Raw genomic sequence first — 13685 nt, forward strand, 5'->3', positions numbered from 1 at the left:
CCTCCAAAACCCCTCTATGTCCCCCTCCCATGATCCCTCCAAAACCCCTCTATGTCCCCCTCCCATGATCCCTCCAAAACCCCTCTATGTCCCCCTCCCATGATCCCTCCAAAACCCCTCTATGTCCCTCTCCCATGATCCCTCCAAAACCCCTCTATGTCCCCCTCCCATGATCCCTCCAAAACCCCTCTATGTCCCCCTCCCATGGTCCCTCCAAAACCCCTCTATGTCCCCCTCCCATGGTCCCTCCAAAACCCCTCTATGCCCCCCCCTCCCCCCCATGGTTCAGGATAGACTGGGACTTACTTTGTCCAAATGTAGACGTGGCTCCAAAGGCTCCGCTGCCTCCTCCGAACGGAGAGGTGAACGATTTGTTGAACATGGTGATCAAAACTTCATAAAACTATACAGGAGAGGAGAAGAGAATTACACCGAGCAAGATGGCGGCACCCATCCCCCGAAGTGAGGTATAAAACCAAAAAGTATGGGGGAAGTCACATGATCTCTAGACTCGCGCCCCCCCCCCCCCCCCCCACGTCAGTAGGGAAGCACCGATACTTTGTGTCTATACCAAAGAACTCCATGTAATATGAAGAGATTTCCTGTCCTAATCACAGGAACTTTCCCCAACTTCTCCTGTGTGGTGATCACTATGACATCACTACGACAGGCCGAGGATCACTTCTCCTGTGTGGTGATCACTATGACATCACTACGACAGGCCAGGGATCACTTCTCCTGTGTGGTGATCACTATGACATCACTACGACAGGCCAGGGATCACTTCTCCTGTGTGGTGATCACTATGACATCACTACGACAGGCCAGGGATCACTTCTCCTGTGTGGTGATCACTATGACATCACTACGACAGGCCAGGGATCACTTCTCCTGTGTGGTGATCACTATGACATCACTACGACAGGCCAGGGATCACTTCTCCTGTGTGGTGATCACTACGACATCACTACGACAGGCTAGGGATCACTTCTCCTGTGTGGTGATCACTACGACAGGCCAGGGATCACTTCTCCTGTGTGGTGATCACTATGACATCACTACGACAGGCCAGGGATCACTTCTCCTGTGTGGTGATCACTACGACAGGCCAGGGATCACTTCTCCTGTGTGGTGATCACTACGACATCACTACGACAGGCTAGGGATCACTTCTCCTGTGTGGTGATCACTATGACAGGCCGAGGGTCACTTCTCCTGTGTGGTGATCACTATGACATCACTACGACAGGCCAGGGATCACTTCTCCTGTGTGGTGATCACTATGACAGGCCGAGGGTCACTTCTCCTGTGTGGTGATCACTATGACATCACTACGACAGGCCAGGGATCACTTCTCCTGTGTGGTGATCACTATGACAGGCCGAGGGTCACTTCTGTGTGGTGATCACTATGACATCACTACGACAGGCCGGGGATCACTTCTCCTGTGTGGTGATTATATGAGATTTATATAGCGCCAACAGTTTACTCAGCACTTTACAACGTATAAGGGGGACAACACAATTACAATACAGAAGGTACAGGAGGGCCCGGCTCATAGAGCTTACATTCTAAAAGGGAGGGGGTGCTGGTACAAAAGGTAATAGCTGCAAAGAATGATTTGATGGGGGTGTCTCGGGGACAGTTGTTAGGTGGGTGTGGGATAGGCTTCCCTGAATAAATGAGTTTTCAGGGATCTTATAAAGGTGGACAGGGTAGGGGCTGATCGGACATACTGGGGCAGGGAATTCCAGAGGATGGGAGAGGCTCTGGAGAAGTCCTGAAGGTGGACAGGGTAGGGGCTGATTGGACATACTGGGCCAAGGAATTCCAGAGGATGGGAGAGGCTCTGGAGAAGTCCTGAAGGCGAGCATGGGAGGAGGTAAAAAGGGAGCTAGAGAGCAGGAGGTCCTGGGAGGAGCGGAGGGGACGATTTGGACGATATCTGCAGATTAGGTTGGTGATGTAGATGGGGGCGATGTTGTGGATGGCCTTGTATGTTATGGTTAGCATTTTGAATTTTATATGGTGGGGAGGGGAAGCCAGTGAAGGGATTGGCAGAGAGGAGCAGCAGTCACGGATCAGTTAGTGAGGTGTATTAGTCTAGCAGCAGCATTCATAATAGACTGAAGGGGGGGAGGAGCCTGTGTAAGGGTCGGCCAATAAGGAGAGAGTTGCCGTAGTCGAGGCGGGAAATAATCAAGGAGTGAATAAGTTGCTTTGTGGTGTCATTGGTCAGGAAGGGTGGAATTCTGGAGATGTTGCGGAGGTTAAGGCGGCAGGATTTAGCCAGTGATTGGATATGGGGGGTGAAGGAGAGGTCAGAGTCTAGGATTACACCCAGGACCCTGGCATGTGTGGAGGGACCAATGGTTGTGTTGTTGATATTAATGGTGAAGTCATGGGGGGGGGGGGGGGGGGGGGAATATAACAAGCTCAGTTTTAGAAAGATTGAGTTTGAGGAAGTGGTGTGACCTCCATACCAATATGTCATTCAGTAATTTTGATATCCGTGAGGAGATAGAGGGGGTGAGTTGAGGAGTGGAGAGATAGATCTGTGAGGAGATGGTGGGGGTGAGTTGAGGAGATAGTGGGGGTGAGTTGAAGAGTGGAGAGATAGATCTGTGAGGAGATAGTGGGGGTGAGTTGGGGAGTGGAGAGATAGATCTGTGAGGAGATAGTGGGGGTGAGTTGGGGAGTGGAGAGATAGATCTGTGAGGAGATAGTGGGGGTGAGTTGAGGAGATAGTGGGGGTGAGTTGAAGAGTGGAGAGATAGATCTGTGAGGAGATAGAGGGGGTGAGTTGAGGAGTGGAGAGATAGATCTGTGAGGAGATAGTGGGGGTGAGTTGAGGAGTGGAGAGATAGATCTGTGAGGAGATAGTGGGGGTGAGTTGAGGAGATAGTGGGGGTGAGTTGAAGAGTGGAGAGATAGATCTGTGAGGAGATAGTGGGGGTGAGTTGAGGAGTGGAGAGATAGATCTGTGAGGAGATAGTGGGGGTGAGTTGAGGAGATAGTGGGGGTGAGTTGAGGAGTGGAGAGATAGATCTGTGAGGAGATAGTGGGGGTGAGTTGAGGAGTGGAGAGATAGATCGGTGAGGAGATAGTGGGGGTGAGTTGGGGAGTGGAGAGATAGATCTGTGAGGAGATAGTGGGGGTGAGTTGAGGAGTGGAGAGATAGATCTGTGAGGAGATAGAGGGGGTGAGTTGAGGAGTGGAGAGATAGATCTGTGAGGAGATAGTGGGGGTGAGTTGAGGAGTGGAGAGATAGATCTGTGAGGAGATAGTGGGGGTGAGTTGAGGAGTGGAGAGATAGATCTGTGAGGAGATAGTGGGGGTGAGTTGAGGAGTGGAGAGAGAGATCTGTGAGGAGATAGTGGGGGTGAGTTGAGGAGTGGAGAGATAGATCTGTGAGGAGATAGTGGGGGTGAGTTGAGGAGTGGAGAGATAGATCTGTGAGGAGATAGTGGGGGTGAGTTGAGGAGTGGAGAGATAGATCTGTGAGGAGATAGTGGGGGTGAGTTGAGGAGTGGAGAGATAGATCTGTGAGGAGATAGAGGGGGTGAGTTGAGGAGTGGAGAGATAGATCTGTGTGTCATCGGCATAGAGGTGGTATTGGAAGCCATGGGAGGTTATCAACTGGCCCAGGGAAGAGGTATAGAGTGAGAATAGGAGGGGCCCAAGGACGGAGCCTTGGGGTACCCCAACAGAAAGAGGAAGGGGAGCGGAGGAGATGGAGTTGTAAGTGACACTGAAAGTGCGCTGAGATAGGTAGGAGGAGAACCAGGATAATGCAGAATCACGGAGGCCAAGGGAGTGTAATTTGCTGAGGAGCAGCAGGTGGTCAACTGTGTGAAAGGCAGCAGAGAGGTCTAAAAGTATGAGTATGGCGTAGTGGCCATTGGTTTTGGCAGTTATTAGGTCATTGGTGAGTTTTAGTAGGGCAGTTTCAGTCGAATGTTGTAGGCGGAAGCCAGACTGTAGGGGGTGGAGAAGGTTGTTGTTGTCTGTGAGGTAGCGACTCATTTGGTCATGGACAAGGCGTTCGATGAGCTTGGAGGCAAACGGGAGAAGGGAGATGGGTCTTAAGTTATTCAAACAGGTGGGGTCTAGTGAGGGTTTTTTGAGTATGGGGGTAACCAGTGCATGTTTGAGCGGGGAAGGAAAGGTTCCGGAGGAGAGGAAGATCACTATGACATCACTATGACAGGCCAGGGATCACCTCTCCTGTGTGGAGATCACTATGACAGGCCGGGGATCACACAGGAGAAGTGCGGGAAACTTCCTGTGCGATGTCTCCCTTCATTGTGTATGGAGGAAAATAATCACCACTACTCCTCATCAGTACATCCCAACCGGTCATGTGACCATGAGATGGGAGGAGCTGAGGAATCGACAGACAGAAGTCACATCATCTTTAGAGACCGCCCCCCTCATGTCAGGTGATTACATGAAGGAGGAGCCAAAGAATCAACACAGAAGTGGCAGGGGCCAGCACAGAGGCGGGTGGAGACAAAGAGGTGCAGGAGGGGCCAGCACAGAGGCGGGTGGAGACAAAGAGGTGCCGGCAGGGGCCAGCACAGAGGCGGGTGGAGACAAAGAGGTGCAGGCACTAGCAAAGAGTAGATGGGTGACAGTCAGGAGGGGTAGAGGGGGAAGTGCCAGGGAGGCCGATCCAGGACTGGAGCATCCCAATAAGTACGCTCCATTGAGTGACATTGGTGAAACCAGTCAGGGACCAGCACTGCTGGAGATGAGGGACTCTCCTAGCTGCCAGGGGAAGAACTCCTCCAGTGAGATGGGGGGGAAGCGAAGGGAAAGGAAAGACAGATTCTGGTGGTAGGGGACTCAATTCTTAGAAGGACAGAGAGGGCAATCTGTAACCAAGACCTGAAGCCCCGAACAGTATGTTGTCTACCGGGCGCTCGGGTTCGGCACATCACGGATCTTGTGGACAGATTACTGGGAGGGGCTGGGGAAGACCCGGCTGTCATGGTGCACGTTGGCACCAATGACAAAGTCAGAGGCAGATGGAGTGTCCTAAAGAACGATTTTAGGGACTTAGGTGCTAAATTGAGGAAAAGGACCTCCAAGGTAGTGTTCTCAGGAATACTACCGGTACATCGAGCCACGCCAGAGAGGCAGAGGGAGATTAGGGAAGTAAACAAGTGGCTGAAGAGCTGGTGTAGTAAGGAGGGGTTTGGGTTCCTGGAGGACTGGGCCGACTTCTCAGTCGGTAACCGGTACTATAGAAGGGACGGACTGCACCTAAATGAGGAGGGTGCAGATCTGCTGGGAATGAAGATGGCCAAAAAGTTAGAGGGGTTTTTAAACTAGGCGATGGGGGGAGGGTCCAGAGACAGTGATAGCCAGCGCGGAAGATATTCCAGAGGGTAGTATTGGGGGCATTAGTGGTAGGTTGACCAAAGCACATAAACACAAGGTAAGTATAGTAGCAAGTCCTAGTTGCAATCTTGAAACACCCAATACGAGGACAATATGCGACTGGTCTAAACTATGTGGCATGTTCACCAATGCCAGGAGCCTGGCGGACAAGATGGGTGAACTAGAGATACTGTTGTACGAGGAGGATTTGGATTTTGTGGGAATTTCAGAGACCTGGTTCAACAGCTCTCATGATTGGCTGGCAAACATTCAAGGGTATACCCTATACCGCAAGGACAGAGAGGGTAAAAAAGGGGGAGGGGTATACCTATATATCAAGAATAATGTACAAGTGAATGTGAGAGATGACATCACTGAGGGGGCTAGGGAGGAGGTGGAATCTTTATGGGTAGAGCTCCAAAGGGATGAAGCTAAGGGGAAAATAATACTGGGAGTATGCTATAGGCCCCCTAACCTGAGGGAGGAAGTGGAGACGGATCTCCTATCACAAATTGGATTAGCAGCAAGGATGGGAAGTGTTATCATAATGGGGGATTTTAATTATCCAGACATAGACTGGGCGGAGGGAACCGCGCATTCATTTAAGGCTCGCCAGTTCCTTAATGTCTTGCAGGACAATTTTATGGGTCAGATGGTAGACGCACCAACTAGAAATAAAACATTACTAGATCTACTGATTACCAACAATACAGACCTGATCACGGATGTGGAAATACGGGGCAATTTAGGTAACAGCGATCACAGGTCAATTAGTTTCAGTATAAATCACACAAATAGGAAACATAAAGGGAACACAAAGACACTGAATTTCAAAAGAGCCAACTTCCCTAAACTACAAACCTTGCTAAAAGGCATAAATTGGGATAAAATATTAGGAACAAAGAATACGGAGGAGAGATGGGTTTGCTTTAAGAGCATATTAAATAAGGGCATTAGCCCATGCATCCCATTGGGTAATAAATTTAAAAGAGCGAACAAAAATCCTGGATGGCTTAACTCCAATGTAAAAATGCATATAAAAGCAAAGGAGAAGGCCTTCAAAAAATACAAGGTTGAGGGATCATCCTCAGCATTCAGACTTTATAAAGAATGCAATAAGAAATGTAAGGGTGCAATTAGGACGGCTAAGATAGAACATGAAAGACACATAGCGGAGGAGAGCAAAAAAAATCCCAAGAAATTCTTTAAGTATGTAAACAGTAAAAAAGGGAGGACAGACCATATTGGCCCCATAAAGAATGAGGAAGGACATCTGGTTACAAAGGATGGGGAGATGACAAAGGTATTGAATTTATTCTTCTCCTCAGTCTTCACGAGTGAATCGGGGGGCTTCAGTAACCAAAACTGCAGTGTTTATCCTCATGACACAACACAGGAAGCACCTACATGGTTAACAGAGGACGGAATTAAAATTAGACTTGAGAAACTTCACATTAATAAATCACCGGGACCAGATGGCTTGCATCCGAGGGTACTTAGGGAACTCAGTCAGGTGATTGCCAGACCGTTGTTCCTAATTTTTACAGACAGTCTATTGACTGGAATGGTACCAGCTGATTGGAGAAAAGCCAATGTAGCACCAATATTTAAAAAGGGCCCAAAATACATCCCTGGGAATTACAGACCAGTTAGCCTAACATCAATAGTATGTAAACTCTTGGAGGGGATGATAAGGGACTATATACAAGATTTTAGTAATAAGAACGATATCATTAGCAGTAATCAGAATGGATTCATGAAGAATCGTTCTTGCCAAACCAATCTATTAACCTTCTATGAGGAGGTGAGTTGCCATCTAGATAAAGGAAGGCCCGTAGACGTGGTGTATCTGGATTTTACAAAAGCATTTGACACAGTTCCCCATAAACGTTTACTGTACAAGATAAGGTGCGTTGGCATGGACCATAGGGTGAGTACATGGATTGAAAACTGGCTACAAGGGCGTGTTCAGAGGGTGGTGATAAATGGGGAGTACTCGGAATGGTCAGGGGTGGGTAGTGGGGTCCCCCAGGGTTCTGTGCTGGGACCAATCCTATTTAATTTGTTCATAAACGATCTGGAGGATGGGATAAACAGTTCAATCTCTGTATTTGCAGATGATACTAAGCTAAGCAGGGCGATAACTTCTCCGCAGGATGTGGAAATCTTGCAAAAAGACCTGAACAAATTAATGGGGGAGGGGCAACTACATGGCAAATGAGGTTCAATGTAGAAAAATGTAAAATTATGGATTTGGGTGGTAAAAATCTGAATGCAATCTATAGACTGGGGGGAGAACCTCTGGGGGGATCTAGGATGGAAAAGGACCTGGGGGTCCTAGTAGATGAAAGGCTCAGCAATGACATGCAATGCCAAGCTGCTGCTAACAAAGCAAACAGAATATTGGCATTAAAAAGGGATCAACTCCAGAGATAAAACGATAATTCTCCCGCTCTACAAGACTCTGGTCCGGCCGCACCTGGAGTATGCTGTCCAGTTCTGGGCACCAGTCCTCAGGAAGGATGTACTGGAAATGGAGCGAGTACAAAGAAGGGCAACAAAGCTAATAAAGGGTCTGGAGGATCTTAGTTATGAGGAAAGGTTGTGAGCTCTGAACTTATTCTCTCTGGAGAAGAGACGCTTGAGAGGGGATATGATTTCATTATATAAATACCGGACTGGTGACCCCACAATATATAAATACCGGACTGGTGACCCCACAATATATAAATACCGGACTGGTGACCCCACAATATACAAATACCGGACTGGTGACCCCACAATATATAAATACCGGACTGGTGACCCCACAATATATAAATACCGGACTGGTGACCCCACAATATACAAATACCGGACTGGTGACCCCACAATATATAAATACCGGACTGGTGACCCCACAATATATAAATACCGGACTGGTGACCCCACAATATATAAATACCGGACTGGTGACCCCACAATATATAAATACCGGACTGGTGACCCCACAATATACAAATACCGGACTGGTGACCCCACAATATATAAATACCGGACTGGTGACCCCACAATATACAAATACCGGACTGGTGACCCCACAATATATAAATACCAGACTGGTGACCCCACAATATATAAATACCGGACTGGTGACCCCACAATATACAAATACCGGACTGGTGACCCCACAATATATAAATACCGGACTGGTGACCCCACAATATATAAATACCGGACTGGTGACCCCACAATATATAAATACCAGACTGGTGACCCCACAATATATAAATACCGGACTGGTGACCCCACAATATACAAATACCGGACTGGTGACCCCACAATATACAAATACCGGACTGGTGACCCCACAATATATAAATACCGGACTGGTGACCCCACAATATATAAATACCGGACTGGTGACCCCACAATATATAAATACCGGACTGGTGACCCCACAATATATAAATACCGGACTGGTGACCCCACAATATATAAATACCGGACTGGTGACCCCACAATATATAAATACCGGACTGGTGACCCCACAATATACAAATACCGGACTGGTGACCCCACAATATACAAATACCGGACTGATGACCCCACAATATACAAATACCAGACTGGTGACCCCACAATATACAAATACCGGACTGGTGACCCCACAATATATAAATACCGGACTGGTGACCCCCCAATATATAAATACCGGACTGGTGACCCCACAATATACAAATACCGGACTGGTGACCCCACAATATATAAATACCGGACTGGTGACCCCACAATATATAAATACCGGACTGGTGACCCCACAATATATAAATACCGGACTGGTGACCCCACAATATACAAATACCGGACTGGTGACCCCACAATATACAAATACTGGACTGGTGACCCCACAATATACAAATACCAGACTGGTGACCCCACAATATATAAATACCGGACTGGTGACCCCACAATATATAAATACCGGACTGGTGACCCCACAATATATAAATACCGGACTGGTGACCCCACAATATATAAATACCGGACTGGTGACCCCACAATATATAAATACCGGACTGGTGACCCCACAATATATAAATACCGGACTGGTGACCCCACAATATATAAATACCGGACTGGTGACCCCACAATATACAAATACCGGACTGGTGACCCCACAATATATAAATACCGGACTGGTGACCCCACAATATACAAATACCGGACTGGTGACCCCACAATATATAAATACCGGACTGGTGACCCCACAATATACAAATACCGGACTGGTGACCCCACAATATATAAATACCGGACTGGTGACCCCACAATATATAAATACCGGACTGGTGACCCCACAATATATAAATACCGGACTGGTGACCCCACAATATATAAATACCGGACTGGTGACCCCACAATAGGGATAAAACTTTTTCGCAGAAGAGAGTTTAATAAGACTCGTGGCCACTCATTAAAATTAGAAGAAAAGAGGTTTAACCTTAAACTACGTAGAGGGTTCTTTACTGTAAGAGCGGTAAGGATGTGGAATTCCCTTCCACAGGCAGTGGTCTCAGCGGGAAGCATTGATAGCTTCAAGAAACTATTAGATAATCACCTGAATGACCACAACATACAGGGATATGTAATGTAATACTGACACATAATCACACACATAGGTTGGACTTGTGTCTTTTATCAACCTCACCTACTATGTAACTAAGAAGTCACATCATCTCTAAACTCCACCCCCTCATGTCAGGTGATTATATGAAGGAGGAGCCAAAGCATGAACACTGAAGTCACATGATCTCTAGAGACCGCCCCCCCTGGGCCCCTCCTCCTCATTGGAATGAATGGGCAGCACTGCCAAAGTATCTGGAAACTGTTTGAGTAGTGGTGGCCGTACATAGGGGGAGGGGGGCGTTTAACCCCTTTATAACCCCTTATAGGGGGATAAAACCACCCCACCCCCTCCAGAATAGGAGAGACAAAGTATCACTAATACTAGAGGAGTTTTACTGCTACCGCCCCTCCCCCCACGAGAGGAGCTCTGACACCAATACAGTGATACTATGCACTGTCACTGTACTAATGACACTGGGGGGAGGAGTTATACATCAGAGGGTTACCTGTGTGTGTAGGGAGTGTTTATGTACAGCGTGGGAAGACGCTGATTGGTGGAATCCGTGTCCTGAATGACGAGTGAGCCCCGCCCTCACATGATACCACAGAGCCCGGGGCACACGCCCCTCCTGCCCCCCCCTGTAGGTGAGTGATGGGGCACATAGCGGGTGCTGTATATATATATATATATATACACACAGAGAGGTGAATATTCTCCATGTTGGATGGTGTGTGGAGGAAAAGTGTCCCCAGTGCGGAGATTTCCCGTCACTTCCGGTCCACATAAAACAGGAAGTGATGGATTATCTCAGGTGTCCCCCATTCTTCTCAGGTGACTCCCCTAAATATCAAGAGATTATTCTCAGTGTATACAGAGGGGGGGGATAATCCCTTCCCTCCCCCTCACTTCCGGTTCTTGTGACCCCCCTCTATACAGGACAGGCGGTGTCACCGGAAACCTCCCCCCGAACTACAACCGGCAGTCTCCAAGAAGAAGCCTCCACAAAGGTATCCCTCCTCCGGTCCTCCCCCCCGGGGGTCTCCTCACCTCTCTCCGCTCTTCTCTCCTCACCGGCTGCGGGCGGGAATACACAATGCGTCACCTATCAACATGGCGCACACCGCACCGTCATGACGTCACCGCGTCACGCCCGCCCCGCCTCCCCGGCCTGCTCCCCCATAGGCTCGCACGGCCGCCACTCCTCGCACTGGGCGTGGCCTCAGAAGACAAACGTCAGCGGTGGGCGGGGCCTCACGCTGCGTCTCCTTTCCTCATTGGTTCCCGGGCGCGCAGCTTAAAATACGAAACACGCGATGGACGAGCGGAGACGTCAGCGCGGTCTCCTAGCAACCGAGTTGTCTTACGTCACACCGGAGAGACGTCACGTGTTCTGTCAATTTCCCCAACCAATCAGAAACTCCGGTGTATTTAAACCCCGCAGTAATGGGATATTTTCATGAAATGGTGGTCAGACACAAAGCCGACAAATAGATAGAAGTCCGCTACAGGGAGACTGAGCTGATTTCACAGAACAGCGACTAACGGGGTCAAAGGTGTCGCCGCCTCCAAGGCGGCCATTTTGTTGGCTAGTAAAGGGGCGGAGTAAGAATGTGACTCACCAGGTGTGGCCTGAACCATGCGGCTGGTACTGGAGCCACGCCCCCCACAGAGAGAGGACCTCCCACCTCATAGACCCGCCCCCTGAGAGAGAAAGGACCTCCCACCTCATAGACCCGCCCCCTGAGAGGACCTCCCACCTCATAGACCCGCCCCCTGAGAGGACCTCTCACCTCATAGACCCGCCCCCTGAGAGGACCTCTCACCTGATAGACCCGCCCCCTGAGAGGACCTCTCACCTGATAGACCCGCCCCCTGAGAGGACCTCTCACCTGATAGACCCGCCCCCTGAGAGGACCTCTCACCTGATAGACCCGCCCCCTGAGAGAGAGGACCTCCCACCTCATTGACCCGCCCCCTGAGAGCGAGAGAACCTCCCACCTCATAGACCCTCCCCCTGACAGAGAGGACCTCCCACCTCATAGACCCGCCCCCTGAGAGAGAGGACCTCCCACCTCATAGACCCTCCCCCTGAGAGCGAGAGAACCTCCCACCTCATAGACCCACCCCCTGACAGAGAGGACCTCCCACCTCATAGACCCGCCCCCTGACAGAGAGGACCTCCCACCTCATAGACCCACCCTCTGAGAGAGAAAGGACCTCCCACCTCATAGACCCGCCCCCTGAGAGGACCTCCCACCTCATAGACCCGCCCCCAGAGAGAGAGAGGACCTCCCACCTCATAGACCCACCCCCAGAGAGAGAGAGGACCGCCCCCTGAGAGAGAAAGGACCTCCCACCTCATAGACCCGCCCCCTGAGAAAGGACCTCCCATCTCATAGACCCACCCCCAGAGAGAGAGAGGACCGCCCACCTCAGAGCCCTGCCCCTAGAAAGAGAGGACCTCCCACCTCATAGACCCGCCCCCTGAGAAAGGACCTCCCATCTCATAGACCCACCCCCAGAGAGAGAGAGGACCGCCCACCTCAGAGCCCTGCCCCTAGAAAGAGAGGACCTCCCACCTCATAGACCCGCTCCCTGAGAGAGAGAGGGCCGCCCATCTCATAGACCCGCCCTCTGAGAGAGAAAGGACCTCCCACCTCATTGACCCTCCCCCTGAGAGAGAGAGGACCGCCCATCTCATAGACCCACCCCCTGAGAGAGAGAGGACCGCCCATCTCATAGACCCGCCCTCTGAGAGAGAAAGGACCTCCCACCTCATAGACCCGCCCCCTGAGAGGACCTCCCACCTCATAGACCCGCCCCCAGAGAGAGAGAGGACCTCCCACCTCATAGACCCACCCCCAGAGAGAGAGAGGACCGCCCCCTGAGAGAGAAAGGACCTCCCACCTCATAGACCCGCCCCCTGAGAAAGGACCTCCCATCTCATAGACCCACCCCCAGAGAGAGAGAGGACCGCCCACCTCAGAGCCCTGCCCCTAGAAAGAGAGGACCTCCCACCTCATAGACCCGCCCCCTGAGAAAGGACCTCCCATCTCATAGACCCACCCCCAGAGAGAGAGAGGACCGCCCACCTCAGAGCCCTGCCCCTAGAAAGAGAGGACCTCCCACCTCATAGACCCGCTCCCTGAGAGAGAGAGGGCCGCCCATCTCATAGACCCGCCCTCTGAGAGAGAAAGGACCTCCCACCTCATTGACCCTCCCCCTGAGAGAGAGAGGACCGCCCATCTCATAGACCCACCCCCTGAGAGAGAGAGGACCGCCCATCTCATAGACCCGCCCTCTGAGAGAGAAAGGACCTCCCACCTCATAGACCCGCCCCCTGAGAGGACCTCCCACCTCATTGACCCGCCCCCTGAGAGAGAGAGGACCGCCCATCTCATAGACCCGCCCCCTGAGAGAGAGGACCTCCCACCTCATAGACCCTCCCCCTGAGAGAGAAAGGACCTCCCACCTCATAGACCAGCCCCCAGAGAGAGAGAGGACCGCCCCCTGAGAGAGAAAGGACCTCCCACCTCATAGACCCGCCCCCTGAGAGAGAAAGGACCTCCCACCTCATAGACCCGCCCCCTGAGAAAGGACCTCCCATCTCATAGACCCACCCCCAGAGAGAGAGAGGACCGCCCACCTCAGAGCCCTGCCCCTAGAAAGAGAGGACCTCCCACCTCATAGA

General features: G+C 50.7%; 1 protein-coding gene across 1 annotated transcript in view; it reads right to left on the reverse strand.

Moving 5' to 3' along the window:
* Positions 1 to 11164, reverse strand: part of NUP98 (nucleoporin 98 and 96 precursor) — a 94666-nt gene extending 83502 nt beyond the window's left edge. The window contains exons 1-2 of the mRNA XM_073612545.1: positions 11042 to 11164; positions 307 to 403 (exon numbers count right to left, since the gene is read on the reverse strand). Of these exons, the coding sequence (XP_073468646.1) occupies positions 307 to 382 (76 nt within the window). The 5' untranslated portion in view covers positions 383 to 403; positions 11042 to 11164. The remainder of the gene's footprint in view (positions 1 to 306; positions 404 to 11041) is intronic.
* Between the last annotated feature and the right edge of the window lie 2521 nt (positions 11165 to 13685).

The sequence above is a fragment of the Aquarana catesbeiana genome, linkage group LG02, assembly GCF_042186555.1.
Source record: "Aquarana catesbeiana isolate 2022-GZ linkage group LG02, ASM4218655v1, whole genome shotgun sequence".
Lineage (NCBI taxonomy): Eukaryota > Metazoa > Chordata > Amphibia > Anura > Ranidae > Aquarana > Aquarana catesbeiana.